The sequence below is a fragment of the Saccopteryx bilineata genome, chromosome 7 (genome assembly GCF_036850765.1).
Source record: "Saccopteryx bilineata isolate mSacBil1 chromosome 7, mSacBil1_pri_phased_curated, whole genome shotgun sequence".
In the NCBI taxonomy this organism is placed as follows: Eukaryota; Metazoa; Chordata; class Mammalia; order Chiroptera; family Emballonuridae; genus Saccopteryx; species Saccopteryx bilineata.
In genome coordinates, this window is record NC_089496.1 from 110,010,559 (window position 1) to 110,032,389 (window position 21,831).

At 49.4% G+C, this 21,831-nt stretch overlaps 1 protein-coding gene across 2 annotated transcripts in view; it reads left to right on the forward strand.

Annotated features, from left to right (window-relative positions):
* The window catches only part of DOCK1 (dedicator of cytokinesis 1), a 437,923-nt gene that overhangs the window by 55,975 nt on the left and 360,117 nt on the right, over positions 1-21,831 (forward strand). The window contains exons 7-13 of one of the 2 annotated variants that reach the window (XM_066240428.1): positions 2,949-3,084; positions 3,968-4,125; positions 5,602-5,683; positions 6,104-6,239; positions 9,135-9,207; positions 12,342-12,484; positions 19,877-20,002. In XM_066240428.1, coding sequence (XP_066096525.1) covers positions 2,949-3,084; positions 3,968-4,125; positions 5,602-5,683; positions 6,104-6,239; positions 9,135-9,207; positions 12,342-12,484; positions 19,877-20,002 — 854 coding nt within the window. The remainder of the gene's footprint in view (positions 1-2,948; positions 3,085-3,967; positions 4,126-5,601; positions 5,684-6,103; positions 6,240-9,134; positions 9,208-12,341; positions 12,485-19,876; positions 20,003-21,831) is intronic. The other variant, XM_066240429.1, reaches the window with a different exon arrangement.

Sequence of the window (21,831 nt, forward strand, 5' to 3'; positions counted from 1 at the left end):
AACGCTGGTCTGTGTCGCAGTCACTTGGAGGGCTTTTAAGATACAGACTCTTGGGACCGACTTCTTAGGATTCTGATTTCTGCTGCCTGGAATGTTGGCTGGGAATCTCAGGTATCAAAAACAGAGACAGACCATGATAGACAGCAGGTTGGGAAACTTCTGGTTTCGTCCAACCTCCTCATTTTACACATCAAGATGTGCCTTTGGAGACAAGGGGAGGCTTGTCCCAGCCTTTCAGCTGAAGAGAGCGCTGGGCAAACTAGAGAACCTTTCTGTGAAATCAGAATTATAACTTCATTTTGTCTTCTGGTCATTCATGCTTCCAAGTGTGAAAAGTTTCTAAAAGTCACCTTAGTAGTTTGATGTAGTGTTTAGGTTAGAAAGGCTGCAGGAGAAGGTTTTTGCTTTTGTTTTTTCCCCCCAGAAATCCATAGATTCTGGGTAGAGGATATTTGATATTGTTGCAGCGAAACCCATCTCATGACCACCTGCCTTAAAAAAAAGCAAACTTTTGGACCTTTGGTTTTATTTTCTTTTAGAGTATTATATTTTGAACTTTTGTTCAGCAGCCACCTGTTAATTTGGCTGCGGGGAAACTTCCAAAGTACATTATGTCATGGAACAAGCTGGTTCAGCAAGGAAGTGTTTCCAGATGCAATTTACTGCTTTGATAGGAAAGGCAGTCCTTCCTGAGACATAAGAAGAAAGTATTTCGCCCAAGGAACTCAAAGGTCCCCATGATTTCTCTATGGCTGTGTGGTCTGCACTTACCTCTTGCTAGTTCCTTACTGACCTCTCTCTAGTTCCTTCCTCAGAAACACACACACACACGCGCGCACACACACACACACACACACACAATATCACAGTGCTGTAAGTTTGATTTTAAAGGGGTTTCCGGCTGATTTTTTTTTTCTTTTTGAGACTTTTAGAGACATTTGAGAAGAGTCATTCGATTTAAGTCAAGGACCATCTTTCTAGAAAGAGGCATGTACGTAACGCACACATAGTTCTGCATGTAATTTCTTGGACATTTCCCCTTCCTTTCTGCAACAGTGTGTCCATGGCATTAGCCTGTGATGGTTCCATTCTCCTGCTTGGCCGGGCAGGATGCACCCTGGTGATGGAGGCTCCTGCTGGAATCCGAGCCACGGAGCTGAGTGCTGAGAACAGCATGGAGTGTGCTGGCGTGGAGAAGCTCCATGGCTGGCTGCTTCCGGGGATGGCTTACGTGTGTGGGCATTCTGGAAAGAGCGTGGGTTCTTCCCTGAGAGGGTCCTGGCTCAGAATCCAGGCCCCGGGCTCTCTGAGACATCTCTGTGACATTTAAGTTTATGAACTGGGTCTCTAGACGAGACCGCGGTGAGGCGCACACGAAATGGTGTATACTGCAGGTTGGTACAGGGCCTGGATCTCTGCTCCTGGGGGTGCTGACTCTCTGTGGACAGGTTTATCAGCCGGGACCTTCCGGCCAGTGCTAAATTCAGGTGCTTTGGAGCTCTGCCCAGGCCAGACTGGATCCCTTCCCTACCCTCATTAACATTGACTCCACCCAGTCCAGACAGGCCCCTCCCACACCAGCACTGACTGCCTGTGGCATCTTCAGGGTGAGATAAGCAGCTTTGCAAAGACAATTAATGAGAGCCTGGAAGGGCTTTATATATATATAAATAAATAAATAAAATTCTTTCTGTTCCTCCTGAGGCTCCCCAAGGTCGTTGCAACTATGGAGACTGGTCTCTCACAGGGTGAGAGGCCCTGAGTATTTGCTTGAAAGCCTGTTTCCTCTCGTGCTGCTGACCGCCCGTTGGTCGGTCCTGCCCCACCATTAGCACATTTGCTTAATAGATGTTAAAAGGGAAAAATGAGGCTTTTGCGATTGCCTTCCAAAATGCCGCCGTGGTCCAGCGTGACTTTGGGAACGCAACCCGGTCGGCACCTCATCAGGCTCCTGCCCGGCCTTGAGGTGTGTGACCTTCCAAGAAGTCTGAGGATAGTCTGTCCAAGTCAATTTTCCTCTTGAACTTGTGCGTCCTAAAGACATTCTCTGATTGAAATGTGACATCCTTTAAACTTTCCTATGCTGTATAGTTAAAAAAAAACAAAACAAAATTAAAAGCATGTTCTGCAGCGGTCGACTTGCTCACAGCGGGCAGGAAGTCCCAAAGGTAGAGCGGAAGCATCGGTGGTTACGGTCCTCCTCGTGTCTTATTAAAAGGAACAGCAGCACACCCCAGCTCTCAGTCTCCCTTCCTTCATGTATTTGCCTTTGTCCCTTAAATAAAAATGGCGGTTAAAAAAAAATCACCAAAGGATTCTTCCGGGTTTGGGAAAACGGAGAGAGGGTTGCCAACTCACGTTTCCAGATATGAGATGGTTAGCTTTATTGGCCAGATGCTGCTCGTGTTTTAGGTTGGTTACTACGTATATGTAACCGTCTGGCCAGAAAGTTAGGCTTAGTGTCGCTGTGGATAACTTCCATATGTTTGGTGTTGGAAAACACTAGGACATCTTTATTCAAAACCCCCTGATGGTCGAATCTAGGGGTTAGAACGGACTCCTGGTGGAAGGCAAGCTGTGTGAACCTCGCGGAATGTACACGGTGTGTGTGCGCTTTATGTGATTCACACTGCTCCCGTATGGCTAACTAGCCTACATTTCCTTTGGGCTTTGGAGATGGGTCAGCCTTCTCATTGCAGGACAAAGTCACTACTACTGCAATGGAAATTTCTATTATTATTATTATTATTATTATTATTATTATTACTTTTAAATTCCAGGGGCATGTGTTTTCAGTTAAAGGACGTGGGACTTTGCAGAATTGTGTTCCCTGAATGTCTGTGGGCGACCCCGACTTTCTGTGAGGTGTTCCTCTGCTCACGTGCTGGGGCTGATGTTGTGTTCAGAAAATTCAAGGCCCCTGACGTTCTGAATTCGTATCGTTCCAGAATCCTCGACTTGGACTTGGTGGTGAGAGACGAGGACGGGAACATCCTGGACCCAGAGCTCACCAGCACGATCAGTCTCTTCCGAGCTCACGAAGTAGCCTCCAAGCAGGTGGAGGAGAGGTTACAAGAAGAAAAGGTGTGTACCTTCCGCACCCCGGGATGTGCCGCTTACACCTGGGGTGCATTTCCTCTGCCAGTTTTCCACGCTCATGAACTCCCACTCTCGGTGATGCTTGGGGTCTGCACTGCGAAAGGACCCACATGGGAACAGCCACACAGCGTACTTCATGCAGGATTAAAAGGAGTGGAGCCTGGTGTCCAGACATGTTGCTGATGACCTGAACGGATTTCATCCCTTGGTGGTGGAGGTGTGGGGTGGGGGGTGCTGTTAGGAGGCAGAATCTTAAAGGCATTGACTTTGTGTTCTCATCTCAAGAGAAACCATACCTGATTCTGCACTTCCTCTTTGATACGAGTAGGGGGTGACATCTTCAGAGCCATTGATCTGTTTTCATCTTCCGTGGCCTTTCGTGGTATCTTGTGCATAGCAGATATTCAGAAATCGATGAACTGATTGTGATTCATTCATTCAGCCAGTATGGAGCCTCGGCTGTGAGTCGGGTACTGAGGACACAGAGACAAGGATGGCAGAGATGCCCTCTGAGGGCTGAGTCTCGTGGGAGACCCAATGTGAAGCATATGGCTGCCCACGTTATCACCAGTCTGATTCGTTGGTTGAACCCTCGAACCTTGTGCCTCTCTGAAGAAAAGGCTCAGGACGCCCCGTACTGGGCTGTGGTTCCCGCCCAGGGTGCTGTTATGTTCAGTTGGCTGCATGCGTGGTTCGAGAACTTGTTATGGGGACAAGGACATGATGGCAGGAATAACTTTGCTGCCTTGGGCCAACTGGTTGCCCAGGGTGTTCTACTTCGTGGGGTATTAAAAACAAACAAACAAACAAAACAAGGGTCAGCGCCGAGTGTGGCTAATGTCCTCTTTCTGTTTAACTTGCCCTACAGTCTCAGAAGCAGAACATAGATATTAACCGACAAGCGAAGTTCGCCGCCACCCCTTCCCTGGCCTTGTTCGTCAACCTCAAAAATGTGGTTTGTAAAATCGGAGAAGATGCTGAAGTCCTCATGTCCCTGTACGACCCGGTGGAGTCCAAGTTCATCAGGTCAGTGACAGCCTCATCTGAGCTGGACTGCCCTTCCTCTTGGGGTGGGGTTAGTACAGTGACGGTCAGAACCGTCGCTGAGTCTTATTCCTGCGGAGAGCCCTGTGGGGGATCTGCTCACCAGATGTCCCCCCTCCCCCCTGCTGAGCCCAGTGCTCTTGCGGGACGGGGTGATGGCAGGTGGCTTAGGCTCTGGCCAGGGTCTGCTTTCTTCTCTTTGTTCGTGGGTCTATTTGACTGTAGCGTTTTAGTCCCGTAAAGTTTCAAGGGCTCTCCAAGTAAAAATGGAAGTAGTAACTTTGTTGCCTCTGTTCCTAGGATTTTATATCTCCAAGTTCCCCAAATATCACTCTTCTCTTAAGCCTGCTGTTTTGGACTCTTGTTCTCTGTGAATGTCGTTTCTGAACTTCTGACCCATACGAATTGTCTCCCCAACACGAATCCAGTGTCTAGACAGACCAGTTCCTATCACGTGAAGGCTCCCAGTTCATATTTATAGCATAAAATAAGAGTAAATCCTGTCTGTCCTCCCTGGTCAGTTCTGAGGTGGGAGTCTCTTTCACATTTCTTGCTTTTGTTCATACTCTATACGACTGTCTTTGTCCAGGTGGGAAAATGATGGTTTAAATTACATGTGAACAATAATCAACAGTTCAAATGCTATAGAAATGTTTACTGGAAACCTAGGAACTCTTATTGATCAAGGTCATCCTATTACATTTAATTTTCTAAAAAAAAAAAAAAAAATTAAGTGTGGAGTGTGTGTAACACTCTAGAATCTGAAAAATTTATAATATAGGTCTATGATAGAAAACAGAACAAAAGGGTGAAATTTCATCCTCCTGTCTGAGAAGGGCTTTATTTCTTCTTGACACAGGATTGCAGTGGTAGTTGTAGGTCATATTTGGTTTGTCAGGCTCTGAAACAGACAGTGTTTATTTTAAGCCATAAGTGAATGAATGGTGAATTTTAGACTATAGGCTTTCCAACCAAACAGATACACTTTGAAAATAATGTTGAAATGCCGTGTTCAGATACTTCCATTGTAATTATAACCCTAGTTGTAGGTCATATTTGGTTTGTCAGGCTCTGAAACAGACAGTGTTTATTTTAAGCCATAAGTGAATGAATGGTGAATTTTAGACTATAGGCTTTCCAACCAAACAGATACACTTTGAAAATAATGTTGAAATGCCGTGTTCAGATACTTCCATTGTAATTATAACCCTCGACATCTGAAATTGAACCTCCCCGGAACTTTGTACAGGGGGGGCCTTGACACCACCTCGTGGGGGCCATTCCTTGTCTTCTTGGTTAGCGGAAGAGCAGCTGTGTTTGGCGTGGTTGATGTTCCTGAACTCATGTGGTTGTCTGTGTGGTGGACCGCTGTGGTGCTAAGTACAAGCCAGTATGCGTGCATTTGGGGCCCTGTGATCGTTGGAAAATTAATTTTCTTTTCTTTCTTTCTTTGTCAAGTGAAAACTACCTGGTTCGCTGGTCAAGTTCAGGATTGCCTAAAGATATAGACAGATTACATAATTTGCGAGCTGTTTTTACGGTAAGTGCCTCCAGAGATGTTGAGTAGAATCGCTCACCTTCCTAATGACCATTTTTAAGGACACCCCTCTACCCCCCTGACCTCTTGCCACACTAGAGCGTGGGTTCTTGCGATACCTGTCCTACATTGTCATTCGGTAATAACAACACCCTTCCCAGACTGGGTTTCTGGCTTCCCTTAGAATGCCCAGAACAAAGGTTGACTGCGTTACCATGAGCACGGCCCTTACACTTGTCTCTTGAGTTCACTTAACAGTAATCGACCATTGTTCTCCCGTCCTTTCTGTCACATGAGCAGCTTATTAAAATGCTAAACGCTGGTCAGAACCGAGGGTCTGTGCGTCTTTGTACTGTCTGCCTCCGTGGACCCTGCGTTGAGTGGTGCCGCTCCCGCGTGACTTATGGAAGTTCATATTTCCAGGACCTCGGGAGCAAAGACCTGAAACGGGAGAAGATCAGCTTCGTCTGTCAGATTGTGCGCGTGGGCCGCATGGAGCTGCGGGACAACAATACCAGGAAGCTGACCTCGGGCCTGCGGCGGCCTTTCGGAGTGGCCGGTAACCTCCGTCTCCTCTTTCTTGCGGGTCTCAGGGTCGCCACACTCACCTTTAACAGGGTCTGTGACCGAATGTGGACTTACCAGCTATCCTTTGCGCAAGAGGAAAAAAAATCTGCTAGTTCTCTTTGGGAGGGGGGGTGGTGGCATGCTCAGGATACAGCCCGAGTTTCTGGTGTCAATCATATATTTGGTTTTAAAGCGGTTCTCGCTCCTGGGGGGGACCCTGACCCATATTCTCGGCCTGGAGGGAAGCCCATCATCGCAGGTGGTCGGGCTTTCTGGGCGTGGTGATTGATTGGGTTAGGAGTGACTCTGTACCAAGTGGTGAACAACCGGGAGAAAGGACATGGTTGTCTCAGCACGGGGCCTGTTCAGCCTCCCTGTCTGAGTTCCGGTTTTGTTCTGTCTGGTGGCAGCCCAGGAAAGGGGAGAAATTAGTGATCTGTCGGGGAAAGCCAGGCGCGCCCCCAGGAAGTTCTGGTTAGCCGACCTCTTTCAATGTGACTCTCTCCTCGCTGGTGTGGGAAGTGACGTTCTCTCACCCTCTGATGGTGGCGGGGGGGGGGGGGCGGGGTGTCATCTCTCTGGAGCCTCGCCTCGTCTGTGACCCTGGTGTCCCCACGGCTGTGTATGTGGGAAGAGCTCTTTCCTCCTGACACGTAGCCGGGTGTCTCGTGTGAACAGCAATGGACGCGTCCTTGACCTGGACTGGCCGGGAACCCCAGGGCTTGGTTTTTAGTTGTTTTTCTTTACCCCCTTTGAAACAGACTTTATAGAACAGTTTTAGGATCATAGCACAATTCTGCAGAAAGTGTGGAGATTTCAGAGTATCTCTACTTCCCCCTTGCCCCCCCATGCAAACCATTCCCAACTGGCTACAACCCCCACCAGACTGTGTGTTACAACTGATGCCCCCACCCCGACGTCCATCACCACCCACAAGCTGGACTTCACGGTGGGGCTCACTGCTAGAGCTGCCCATCCTGGGGGTTCTGATGAATGTGAAATGATGTGTTTTCCCCGTTACAGTATCCTACAGAGTGGGCACTGCCCTAAAAGTCTTTTGTGCTCTGCCTGGACTTTTCTGGCAGAGCAAATCCAGTCATTTAAATGAAAGATTTGCTACTGCCTAAGGATTATGTAGCAACAGCGTGGTCAGCGAGAGGAGAAAGAAACATGTACATCAGTTTTCTATTGTTTACCAACAGGACTCCGGCACGGGGTTCGCCATTGAACTTCCCGTGTGCGGGTGACAGGTTCAGGCGTGAGGCTGCCTGTCCGAGGTCCCCGTGAGCATGAGCTCACGATGTGCTGTCACGTTTCTGCTCCTTATTTCTTGAATACATACGTATTTTAACATTGCACCTCTATTTTTCAGAACCTGTAGTATCTTTAGTGTATAATCAGATATTATAGTTGAAATACCTGTGGTGTTTTTTTCAGGATTCCTTTTTGTCTTTCCCATCTTTATGGTGGTTTTAAGGAAATATTTCTTTCTTTTTTTTTTTTTTTTTAACCTCTGATGTATTGGGTTTCCCTTAAGTGACCAGAGAAATCTTTGACAGTGTACGGAAGTCGGGCTGCATTCCCACACTGATGCTGTCACTTTCCAGGGTAGCAGGAAGGTGGTAAGTCCCTCTGAGTGCACTGACTTCTCAGAACCCCTGCAGCGTCATCCGGACCAGAGGCTAACAGCTGTCCTTCCTTTTGATTATAATGGGCATCTTCTCAGCTTTGTTCACAGGTGGACATTTGTATGTGCGATGAAAATGATTTCTTTTTTTTTTTTTTTTTTGTATTTTTCTGAAGCTGGAAACGGGGAGGTAGTCAGACAGACTCTCGCATGTGCCCGACCGGGATCCACCCAGCACGCCCACCAGGCAGCGATACTCTGCCCCTCTGGGGCGTCGCTCTGTCGCGACCAGAGCCAATCTAGCGCCTGAGGCAGAGGCCAAGGAGCCATCCCCAGCGCCCGGGCCAACTTTTGCTCCAATGGAGCCTCGGCTCTGGGAGGGGAAGAGAGAGACAGAGAGGAAGGAGAGGGGGAGGGGTGGAGAAGCAGATGGGCGCTTCTCCTGTGTGCCCTGGCCGGGAATCGAACCTGGGACTCCTGCATGCCAGGCCGACACTCTACCACTGAGCCAACTGGCCAGGGCCTGAAAATGATTTCTATCTTGCTTGGGGTGGTGTTTACATGGATGTATGTATGCATTCTTCCAAAATTCATTGAACTATATGACAATCTGTATTTAATTTAAATTTTTTTTTAAAAATAAGTCAATTCAAAGCCTCCTTTCCTACCAGAAGTTTTCCCGGAGCCCCACTGCAAACACAGCCTGGTTTAGGTAGTCGTCCTCCGTGTCCCCGTAGCTCTGCAGACTCTTCTATCCAGGATCTGACTGGCCCCTCTGTAGCTATGCAGCTATTGAGTGTATCTGCCTACCTCGCCGACTGTGGAGACCATGATGTAACGGCTCTGGTTCCCTAGGAACCACTGTAGCCGGATATACAAAGTATCCACATGGAGTCATAGTAACAATTCAGTTTCTCTATCACACTGGCCACATTTTAGGTGCTTTCTATTCTAACTCATTTCCTCAAACACAAAGTTCTCTTGGGAAGTGCAGCTCTAGAGGGCCGATAGGGTAACAGGCAAAGGCATTTATTAAACAGAGCTCTGCCGTGTGAACCCCTAACCCCGTGTGGGCCAGCGTCTCCAGAGAACTTAGTCTGTCTTTCAAACAGGGAAATCATGTGCTTGAGTCTAAGAAACTTCCACCACGCCTCTCATGCTGTTGTCTGTCAGAAGACATTCTGATGCCCCTTTGTTTGCTTGTTTTCTATGATTGTAGCATTCAAGCCCAAACCATCTCTGCTCTTTTCTTGTCCCCAGTGATGGATGTAACAGATATCATAAATGGAAAAGTGGACGATGAAGATAAGCAGCATTTCATCCCCTTTCAGCCGTAAGTATGGAGCCATCAAACACTTAACCCGATACAATCTAGAAAACGTGTGTTTGTGATAATCACCTTCAGGATTAGGTGTATAACTTTGGCACAAACAGGAATTGATTATTTTAAAATCATGAGAATTCGGTTGAGTTACTCCCCATAGCCCATGGGATTTTTGTCGCCACAAAAGAATTCTGGGTTCAAGTTTGGTCATGCAAGTAGAATATTTCACACGTGATCCCCGGTAATGCTCGGGACACACAGACTTAATGAGTCTGCTCCGAGCGTGAGTGTTTCTTTTCATAACTGATTTATGCTCACGGCGATTCACATTTTCAAAATACAATACTTTCAACTTCATCACGGGAGGTTGCTGGGTTTTTTTGTTTTTGTTTTTTTAATAGCCAACCAAACAAAATAGAGATGAATTTCTCTTTTGTGAAGCGAGAAAGAATACTTTCAGGCCATATCGATAATAGATAAAGACTACTCCGGCTGCTGAGTGTTCTGTCTGGCTGTGGCTCAGGGTGGGCTGTGTCCGTGCTCGCCTATAGAAAGGTTGGTCAGGTTCGGACACGAAGTCTGCAGAGAGGTGTGGGAGAGGCATGACATTGATTCTCCGATGGGAAGGGCGATCTTCTAGAAAAGGCTGGAAGAATTGGTGTTCTTTTCCTGGAGATTAAAGAAACAGGGTACCTGGATAATACTGAGAGGCCGCAGCAGGGGCACCGCTGTAGCTCAGACAGGTGGGGAGAGAGGAGGAGGGATTAGAATGGGTCAGCTCACTGGTAAGAGACAGCTTCCTCCTGAGGGATGGGAGGGTGGCTCTTAGAAGGAGAAGAAACGACAAGGCGAGTTAGGGTGACCTGCGATCGCTACTGCTCTGTGTTCTGTCTCTTTCCGCCTCCTTTTTTTGTTTTAGCTTTAGTGGCTTCAGACTTGAAACAAATTTTATTTCAGAGATTGTATGTTGTTTTCGGGTGTTGGCTGAGGGGGTTTGGAGGCTGTTGCTACTCAGTGGGCGGCTGAAGGAGCCTCGTCCTGGGCAGGTGGGCGGGGGCGGGGTGGGCCGGCGATGTGGGCTGTGCTGCTTCCCAGCCCACCCAGCCCCTGAATGACCACTTCCTCCAGAGGAGAATAGAGGCGTTTCCTTTGTAGGCAGGTGATCTGACCAGACAGCATTCAGAAAGCTGGCTCAGTAGACAGTTGTGCAGTGTTTTGGACACGAGAATACTACAGAACCCTACATTATCAAGCCTGAGGTGTGAGTCCAGGATATGTATCTCCCCACACACGGCTGGGGGCAGAGTCCCGGGTGTTTCCAGTGCCCCAGGTTCATCTTTCTGTTGGATACAGTAACCACCAGCCACCTGGGGGCCATTTCAATGAATGAAAATTAAATAAAAGGAAATATTTAGCTCCTCAGTCACACTCATCCCATTTAAAGTATCTGGTGCACCACGTGGCTGGTGGCTACCGTCCCAGCCAGCGCAACACCGGACTCTCCATCACCGCGGAGTGTTGTGCTGGGCGCACCTGGGGCGGAATCGCACCCGGTGGAGACCGCAGCAGAGGAAGCCAGTCCTGCAGAATCTGGAACTTTCCTTAGTAAACAGGGAAAGTGTCATTTTTTTTTTTATCACGGGCAGCTATTGGATAGGGACATAAAATATGAAACCCAACTTTAAATATGATAACATGAAACTGCTTTCTTTCCTCCCCCGAGAAGTAATGCTGCCCTGTTCCCCTTTGAGAGCTGTTGTGTATATGAGACCTCCGAGTCTTTGAGTCCCAAGTGTAGCACTGGGTTGAAATTACCCATTGCCTGCTGGTGTCTTCTGGGAGAAGTCCAGGGGAAAATCACTTGGGTTCCTGTGTGAGGAGTTAGGGGGATTTTTGGTTTTAGAATCACGGGTCTAAATCTCACCGGGACATGGTATGCGCTGTTTGAGATGGCGTAGCGCCACAATCTTTTTTTTTTCTGTCTCTTCATGAAACATCCACTTTAAAAAATATTATTACACGTTCAGCCGTTAGTGTAATTTGTAACTCCTTGCTCCATTAAGGAAAGACTAATACACAGATTAGTATTTCTAGTGGTAGAGACAAAAGAGCAGCATGATTTTAATAGCAAAATAAGCAGTGAAACCCGCACTTTGGGAAATGCCATGCTAATGTAACCGTTTTCCTGCTCCATTAAAACTGATTTATTATGTTACAGGGTAAGTTTTAGGGAAGGGAAGCACAGTCTACGTTTCTTTCTCTCTTTGCCTCTTGACTCGGTGAAGGAAACTAAACCAGTCTTCAGCTCTCTTGAGTGATGGGGGCTTCAGTGACGAATGACACATGTTGTTGGCTCGAGAAACGGTTTTAAAGATTATGTGCACGGCGTACGTTTCCCTGCGCGTTGCATATTGTTCACGGCCTTTCTGTTTGCACGTGCTTGCTGCCCTGTTTGTATCGATTGATTCTCTGGATTCTAGAGCAGCTTCTATGAAAAGATCCCGATGTCACGAGCCACAAAAACCTTGATGGTCACGTTCATAATTGTGTCACAATTTCACTTTCCATAGATGGTACTTGCAGTCTCCAAAGACTATGCCATGCTTTCCACATTGAAGTGTTTTAGTGCACATTGAGTACACGGTGTTTGGGAGCAGAGTGGTTGGTACCACCCAAGCTTCCCAAAAAATTAGGTTGGAGGGATCTTCCTTTTAGGGGGATTTTGCTTTTTACTTTCAAGCCACCGACCTGCCCCTTGACCTTATGCTGTGGTTCATAATTACTGAAATTGAAGAAACGTCCATGAACATTCCTTGGGATTTGATGCCGCCCAGCCACATATTTTTAGATCAGTTCCTTTTAGTAATTCCTAGTCGAAGCGGAGGGTTAGTCTGGGGCCTGTTATTTCCCCGGGGGTAGGGTCCCCCTCGTATGCTTTACTTTCCTCGTGCAGTTCAGCATTTTCCTGATCAATGCTCTTCCCTGTCTCTCTTGTCACCTATCCTGTCCTTTGTCGTGCGTTGACTCATTGATGACTCTCTTGCACTCGGTGACGATGATCTCTTGTGTTCCCTTGTTACCGTGACCTCTGGGTCTCTGTGCCCCTTTGTCTCCTGTGGTCTTGGTCGTCCCATGCCCTCCAGGCTCGCGTTGGATGACGCCATTCGACACAAGCCGCTGAACATGTCATCCCGTTTTTCACCCAGGGTGGCAGGGGAGAATGACTTCCTTCAGACTGTTATAAACAAAGTCATTGCGGCCAAAGAAGTCAACCACAAGGGCCAGGGTACGTATTCTATTGTTTTGTTTTTATTAATATCCACTTACATGCATATTATTAGTTTGATGATAAAGATGATGATGAAAGTAAAGATGGTGATGGTGTTAATGGTGATAATGGTGATGATGGTGATGGTGATGATGGTGATGAAGATGATGGAGCAGATAGTGATGAGAGGAGGGTGATGATGATAATGGTGGTGATTATGGTGATAATGATGAGGAGTAGGAGGAAGAAGAGGATGGTGATATAGTGATGATGATGATGATAAAGATGATGGTGATGATGGTAATGATGATTGTGATGGTGATGATGGTGATGATGATGGTAATGATAGTGATGGTGGTGATGGTGATGATGATGGTGATGATGGTGATGATGATTGTGATGGTGATGATGATGGTGATGATGATGGTAATGATAGTGATGATGGTGATGATGATGGTGAAGATGATGGTGATGATGGTGATGATGGGGATGATGATGATGGTGATGATGATGGTAATGATGGTGGTGATAGTGATGATGGTGATGATGATGGTAAGGATGATAATGCTGAATGGTGGTGGTGGTGATGATGATGATGATGGTGGTGGTGATGGCAGTGTTGGATAACATGTGTACCTGTGTGCCCGATGGATAGCATTGGGAGGGTTTTCTTGCTGATCACCTCGCGAGCCACCCACCCCCACCCAACCCCCACACCTCTCGGGCAGAAGGGGAAGACTGAGTTGGGTACAATGAAATATTTGGAAACCAGAGCTGATGAGAGCTGGAAGCAACTCGTCTGTGTGCTCTCCTCAGTCTTTTCCAGCCATCTTTTTTCATCCTTGTCATTTTAAAAGCCCCGTGAATGACTTCACAAAAGCACGCGTACTGTCTCCTGGCTGTACTTTCACCTTGCTGCGCAGAGGACACGCGGCATCCGACACAGCCCCCTCATGCATGCCCTTTCCCGGTTCTCCTGGCCTGTGCCGTCCTCATCCCTGCCCACTCCTGGGACACCCCCTCCATCCCCCCGAGAAAGTGGCTTCATCTCGCACCCATTCCCTGCGGTTTTGTAATTGAGGGGATTTCTCCTCCTCACTCCCCGTCTAACACTTGTTATTTTTAATCCCATGCTGACAGGTTTCCAAGCAACTGACCTTCTGTTGACAGAGGCAATGAATCAATCACCTTGGGCTGGTGACAGGTGGCACTTGGGTGGACCTGAGGGCTTCCAGAAAACAACTGTTTTCTGAGGCCCGGCCTTCAGCCCCTGGGGGAAGTCACCTTCAGAACCCTCCTATCGGAGTCTGTTTTTAATACTGGTGGGGAATTCTACTTCTCAGTCTCTGCCTCGCTATGGACTTCCCATAAACCCCTAGAGCACAGGTGAACAGACCTGTTTCATTGGCACTAGACTTTTCAGAAACAGTTACCTTGGTTCATTTCCCGTTGTTCCCCAGGAGAGTGTGAATTGGGTCTGAGGAGCCTACCCTCTGCAATGGAGGGCTCTTCAGCTTTCTGTTGGTATGAACGAACCCCTTTCTTTACAGCGAAACAAAGGCCCCAGCCCACACGTTAAGGAAATGTGACCTGTCTAGATAGAGCCATTTTAAGCTGACCCAGGACTCACCTTTTTACAGTCCCCCCTCCCCCCAATTTCCCTTCCATTGAAACCCACGGGCAGGTCCAATTACAGCTGTTCCTGCTGGAGCCGTGGTCAGGTTGGGGTACCAGGTGCCAGCCCCTGCTTCCCTGGGTCTTGATGGGCTCTTGTGATGAGAGAGCCACACAGGAAAAGTGGGGATGGGCGTCGGGCCAGCAAGAAATTTCTTAGAAAGAGGACCCCAAAGCCTGGATCTGTCAGTCTCACTGGTGCTGTGGCCAAAGCCTGTCACACCAGGGGCCCTTGTGCGGAAGCCAAGGCCAAGGTCATTGAACTCCCAAGGACAGGAGGAGTGTCTTCAGGTCACAGTGAGAGCTGAGAGGCGAGGAAGTACGCTGTTTTTCCATGAGGGATGGGGGGGGGGCTCTGAAGCAGAATGCCATTGGGCATTACCTGGACGCGGAGATGATGGACATTTCTTCGCGGCTCCCCGTGCGGCCTGTGTCAGTGCCTTCCCAGCGGAGTGGAGACAGCTCCGGCCCAGACATAGCACAGAATTAGCTGCTGGTTTGTCGGGTCGGCCCCGTGGAGCTGTACGCACAGCAGTTCCCAGGACCACCTGAGGCTGGCCCGCCCGGTCCCAGCTCAGAGCCCGGGCAGTGGGAGGGCCTGGACGATGGGAATCTTCACCAGGAACCATGACTTTCCCAGGCCCGTCCACCCTCACTCAGGCCTGGGTCCTCTGCGCTCATTGTAGGCTTCAGCCTCTGTTAGGTTGATGTCCACATGTGGGCTGGTCCCAACCGACAGTGTCTTTTATATATAGCCCAAATTGTTCTGAACCCTGACCCCAGAGGTGCCGCTGATTTATGTGGACAGAGGCTCTTCAGACACCCCCAGACATCTGTTCCTGCTGTCTTAAATCTAATGTGTGCTAATTCCTTTTGCTCTTGGTTATATTCTAGTTAAGCACAAGTCAACCAAAAGTGTGTTTTTTCTTAGAAAATTGGTCTTGTTTTTCTCCTGGGAGCCAAGTGATTTAAGCCCATCATCATTAGGGGAATTTAATTTCTGTGTTTAAATTGTGTTACAACACATTGAACAGTGTCATTAAGTTACTAGGGTACGAGCTGAGGCTGTTGAGTGAGCTTTGTTTGTGGGAAGGCGATGGCATCTGAAAGACAGGATTGTAGGGTGCTGTTCCTCCGTGTTACATCCTCATTTCGCTACCTCGGACCCCACTCAGTAGTTTTCTTGTCACACCTTGCACATCTTTGGAGCGCGTCCATGAATTTGATTGACCCAGTGGGCATTCGTTCTGTGGGAGGTTTTGAGGCCCACGCTCCTGCACCCTGGTGTCGCCAGTGGGGACCAGCTCCACGCCCACTGCCGGGACAGCACCCCCTGGCGCCTCCGGGAGTGTCCCTTCACTTTGTTTGCTTGTCTGGAGGACAGAGCCAGGGGTTCTGGTTCCAGCCTCCTCTCGGAGGTCTGCCTGCTCCCCGGTCCTGCATGCCCCAAGCTGCCCCCCGTGGGTGGTGCTTTGTGTGAATTAGGAACAGGGGCCCGTCCTCTGGGTGAGCGCGGGGATGCGGTCCGGCTGGGCTGAGCTCCCGCCTGTCTTTGCCGGCTGCCGGTGTAGAACGTGTCCTCAGCAAAGACACACGTGCCCCTGTGTGGGCTCCACCCGCTGACATTTCTTTAGGGAGCTTCTTTATTGGTGTGCTTCTCGCCCCCTTCAAACTCCTCCCCTGTGGGACCCAGAATGTTATAGCTTAAAAAGAATGATAAAGGAAAGAGTATGGGGGGGGATAGAAAAGGAAACACACGCCTCCCCCAGATCCGGCCGTGAGTGGCCCATCTGTCTGTGTGCGCTGTCTGCCCCACATCGGGTCACGGTATGCTGGCTCTCTCCAACATTCCCCTCCCTCTTGGCTTCACTCTCGTCCCATCAGCCTCTGACCCACCTCGTGTGCTGGCCCTGCTCCTGCTGGGGGCCTTGGTGACACCCTGGTTGCCCAGTGCCTCAAACACCCCCCTGTGCTCGGACTGTGGTTTGTGCTGGTGGCCACACTGATGCCCCCCTCCTGGTCTTCCCTGTTTTCCTCTGATTTCCCATGTCCCTTGCTGCCTCCTCTCTCCCTGTGTGAGGTCTAAGAGTCGGGTGTTCTTGTGTACCCCGCTGGGCCCCCGTTTTTCTCCCCTCACTCTGTGCTCCTGCCCTTGAGGTCACCTCTGGGATTCCGGGCTTCCTGACTCAGTGTTGTCCCAGACTGGCTGTACTGGCCATGCCACAGCTGTCACCATCCCTGAGAGCGGCCGTCCTTCCACCTCTGTTTCTGCGAGTTCTGGTTTGACCTCCGTGCTGGTCCCTCCACCTGACCACCAGCGGCGTTAGCGGTCGTCCTGCCAGTGTTCTCCTGGGTTCCTGCCAGAGTCCCTGTGCTGAGGTCCTCGCATCGCTCTAAACTCCCCGGGCAGAACACAGGCAGTGGCTGACCTTGGTCTGCACCTCCCGGGAGGCCCCAGAGCCAGCACACCCAGTGGACAGCTTCAGACCATGTCGAAGTACCACCTGACTACCTCCACAAGCAACACACTCAAGGCATGGACTCAGTAGACACCAGAGCCCTGCTGAAGTGAGTCGTGCTCTGGGGGGTGGGTCCCTGCACAGCTGATCCTCCATGAGTGTCACAACCAGTCTGTTCAGCCAATAGCACCCCTGTCAGGGGTGCACCTGGAGCACCCATCTTGGGTGATTGCGGAGGCTGTGCCACTGGGCCCTACAGGACACCTTCTACCTGTGGCCACTCTGCCAAGCCCAGAAGACACAGAAGCTCTACTTAATACATAGAAACAGATGCAGGAAATTGCCACAATCAGGAGCAAAGAGACTTGTCCCAAATTAAAGAACAGAACCAAACTCCAGAGAAAGGACTAAACCCAACGTGGACAAGCAATTTACGACGCGGAGTTCAAAACCCTGGTTGTTCTCAGGATGCTCAAGAAACTTAGCGAGAACTTCAACAGCGTAAAGAAGGACATGGAAACCATAAAAGGGAACCAGTCAGAAATGAAGGGCACACTAACTGAAATGAAGAATAATTTACAGGCAACCAGCAGTAAAGTAGATGAAGCTGAGAATCAAATCAGTGATTTGGAATATAAGAAAGCAAAAAAACAAACAAACAAACCCAAAACACAAAAACCCAATCTGAACATCACAAAGGAAAAAAAAAAAGAATTAAAAAAAGTGAGGGTAGTATAAGGCGCTTCTGGGACAACTTCAGGCATACCGACATTCACATCAGGGGGGTGCTGGTTGGAGAAGAGAGAGAGCAAAGAAACGGAAAACCTGTTTGAGAAAATAATAACGAAAAACTTCCCTAACCTGGTGAAGAAAATAGACACACAGATCTAGAAAGTCTGCAGAGAGACCGAAATAGGATGAACCCATGGAGGCCCACACCAAGACACATCATCATTAAAATGGCTCAGGTTAAAGACAAAGAATTCTTAAGAGCAGCACGAAAATTACAGGGAGTTCTCTACGAGGGGGTTCCCATAAGACTGTCAGCTGATATCTCAACAGAAACGGGGCAGGCCGGAAGGAAGTGGCAAGAAGTATTCAAAGTGATGAAAAGCAGAGACCTACAACCCAGATTACTCTGCCCAGCGGAGCTATCACTTAGAATGGAAAGACATATAAACAGCTTCCCAGACAAGAAAAAGTTAAAGGAGTTCACCACCACCAAACCAGTATCAGATGAAATGTTAAAGGCTCTTCTTGAAGAAGAAGAAAGAGAAGAAGAAGAAGGGGGAGGAGGAGAAGAAGAAGAAACAACAAAGATAAAAAATATGAACAATAAAATAGCAAAAAATGCACATTTATCAACAGTTGATTCTAAAAAACAAAAAACAAGCAGAAGAGAGAAACACTCATAGATTCAGAGGACGTTTCGATGGTTGGCAGATAGGAGAGGGTAGGGGTGGGTGAAAATGCTGAAAGGATTAAGTAGAAATTGGTTGCTACCAGATACTCACAAGGATATGAAGTACAGTCTAGGGAATGTCACCAACACTATTCTAACAAGTGTGTGTGGTGTCAGAGGGGTGGGCAATTTATTGGGATGGTCATTTAGTAAGTTATTTAATATGCAATGTGTCTAATACTAGAGTATGTATCTGAAACTACTGTAATATAATATTGTGTCCATTGTAATAGAAAAATTTAAAGAAATGACTTAAAATCTAAAAAAAAAAGAAAAAGAAGAAAAGAGAAATAGCTGCTGATGCCCTGGTGAGGTCAGAAGGAGGGCTCTCCCGGGGACGCAGGGCCCAGTGAGTGTAGGGCACATAGCAAGTGCTCATGAGGTACTTTTGAATAAATCTTGAGGGAATCAGTCAGTGCCAAGAGGCTATCAGCTTAAAAAGCATCATTTCACCTGCTGTCAAGGAATGAAACGTCATCGGGGACGGGACTTGATCAACCACCGGCCAGAGCGAGCTCTGCGGACCACAACGGGGTTTCCCGGCCCGCTTCCAGAAGATGTGAGAGAGCCAGAGCGTCAGGGCGTGAGCTCTGTGGTTTTCACATTTGTCCGCCTCCCATCTGTCCACGGGTGCTGCGTGGAGGGAGCCATGCCGCCTGGTCCCGGCTGGCCCCCTGGAGGCATGTATCTAGAGGACTAGCTGGGCAGACAGACAGACAGACAGACCGGTGCACCATGGTGGTGTGAGTGAGCAGAGATGCCCTATATTCTGACGGGCACTTGGGATCCCACATAGCTGAGTGGCCAGGGAGCAAGCAGGTCAGTCCCCAGCGGTCTTGGGGACAGAGCCTCCTATATGCCAGCTGACAGGGACCACATCCCTTCCACCTGGCTGACAGCCACGCCGCTGCTGTGTCTCCTGCCTTTGGTTTTTGTCGTGTCTGCTCGTTCACCACCCGCTGCATAGCTGCTCTCCAAAATGCTGTTCTCCATCCGCTCTCTTCGTTGTCCCCTCCATCAGCTTTGTGATGGCGGATATTTGGGCATGAGCTCAGCTTGGAGGTGGTAGCGAGTTTGCCCTGTTCTGTCCAGGGCGTCCTTTCTTCGTGCCCAGAGGGTGTGAATGTCTTTATTTTACCTACTGGGGAAGAGCTGAGGTTTGGCCACAGCATTTGTTACTCCTGCGCTTGTGACACTGTGACACTGGGGACTGGGCTCCCTAGGCGGCGGCTGTCCCAGTCCTGTGGGGCTGAGCACCTAGTGGTGGCCCTGCACGCTACTGCTACCATCCGGAGAGCTCGGATGCTGCTTAGCAACGTGAAACTTTCGTGGATTAGTGACCCTGTGACTTTACCTCCCGAATTCTCCTCTGCTGTCATCCTCCTCGGGAGGATGAGAAGCTGTAGCCTTTCTAACCAGTCCCAGGAAATTGCTCCCTCTGATTTATCTTAACTGCACATAAGCTCAAAAGCATCACTGGTCCTGGGCAGACAGGGCACACATGGTTGTTAATGCACACCCTCATCCGTGGGGCCCCTCCAGAGCAGGGTTTGTATCCAGCTGATCAGACCCTGGTGATTCCCCGGGCCAGCCGCCTTGTTTCCCAGCCTCCCTCTCCCCCTGTCCCCTTCCTCCCTTCCTCCCTTCCTCCCTTCCTTCCTCCCTCCCTCCCTCCCTCCCTTATACACTATGTTTTCCTTTAAGGCATTGCATTATGAATTAAAAGTTGCTCATTCATCGGAGTTGGTGCCATGATGCCTCCTTTTAAAAATGGACGAGATCAAATGTAACTTTTGCACCCGTTGCTTTTTCCAGGCTTGTGGGTAACTCTGAAGTTACTTCCTGGGGACATTCATCAGATCAGAAAGGAGTTTCCTCACTTGGTGGACAGGACCACAGCTGTGGCTCGGAAAACCGGCTTCCCGGAGATAATCATGCCTGGTAAGGAGAGCTGCTTCCTCCCGCGATTCTAAGAGTGGCGTGGATGCAGCGGGCCTTGGCGGATGTCACATAGCTGGCCACAGAGCGTCGCGTGGACAGGGGCCTGTGGGAGCCCCAGCCAGCAGACAGCTGAGTGTGGAGGGGGCTTGTAAAGCCCCGGTGTGGTTTGCATCACTGGGGCCGGCAGACGCCGAGTTGGGACTGGAAGCTCAGGTACGCACCAGCCCTGAGAACGATGTGGGTGTCTGTCCACGGCTGGGGTAAACGTCATCACTCTGTAAACAGACCCCTGACTGCCCCATAGTCCCTTGGTGCCCCTCCCCCGGCGGGAGGGTTGAGTGTATTTGGGTGGTTAACACGCGCTCCTGTGGTACCAGGTGATCAAGTGGAGGCCCCTTTGGAGAACTGTGTGGGGTTCACTTTTAGGCTTCGATGAGTGGGTTGGTCATGATGCTTGGTTAATTCTAGGACCACGGCAACTCCTGTGTGGTGATAACGTAGCTCTATAATGATTCCCCTGGGCCCCCTTATGATCTCGTAACAGCACTGGAATCACCCAGAACACGATCAAACTGAACGCTTTCGGGAAACAGACCCTATCATGTTCTGGGCTCTGAAGAAGGGCCCTCTGCGGAGGTTGAAGAGTCAATGTCTCTGCACCTCACTGGTCCCCAGGAGTGAGAGGGTGGGACCTGCATGCGGGCGGGGACCTGGCTTCAGGCCCCACCCCTGCTCCTCCCTGGCTCTGTGGCCTCCAGCAAGTTCCTGGCTGCTCTTAGCTGAAGAATGGGAACAATAGCAATTCTGAAGAATGAAAATAATAGTAATTTCCACCTATAGGATTGGTTGGAGTTAAGAAGACTTTATAGAGTATAAGTCACAGAAAACACAAGATCAGTTCCAATGGCCAAACCCTGAGGATACTTTAAAAAAAAAAATCTTTTCCATTGATTTGAGGGGGGGTAGGGGAGAGGGGGGGGGAGAGAGAGAGAGGGAGAGAGGAGCATCGACTCATTCCACTTAGCTGTTCCATTAGTTGTGCACTCATTGGTTGCTTCTCGTATGTGTCCTTTCGGGGGATCGAACCCATGACCTCGGTGCACTAGGATGACACTCTATCCACTGAGCCACCTGGCCAGGGCAAGCCCTGAGGGTACTTATGGGTCAGCTTCTAAGACTAAGGAACAGAGACAGAGCAAGCTCTAAGTCCGGCTTTGTTTCTCTCCAGTTTTCTCTGCTGGGCAATGTATCTGCTTTGCATAATGGCTTTCTCCTCTGGGGACAGTCCCTGCTGGCTCCCAGCCTCCTCCCAAGTCCCAGTGCCCTGAAACACCTGAGGTGCTTGCCACCTAGTGTTTCCATACAAGGGGCCTGAGTGCCTCCTGACTGGACTGCTCAGGGCCTCCGGGACCCTGTACCGCGACGGGCCCTGTGGGGGAGATTGCCCCTTGGCTGTCGGGGCTGACGGGTGGGGTCCGGGACCCTGTGCAGCAACGGGCCCTGTGGGGGAGATTGCCCCTTGGCCGTCGGGGCTGATGGGTGGGGTCAGCCCTTCCCACTGCAGCGGTCGTCCTGTGCGGGAGGCACAGAGACCTGGCAAATCCGGACTGACACTTGATCGAAAGAAGGGAGGAGGGCAGAGTGTGGGTGTTGACCCCTGGAACCTGCTCACTCCTGTCCGCTCTCATCCTAGGGGGACTCGGGCTCCATGGTGGGTTCTCAGCTTGTAAAACCAATAACGGAATTCCATGTTAAGATTAATCCCTTCTATTTATTTAATACTTTTTGGTTTCCAAATAACATTCCTGTTAATAATCTGACTTGATCCT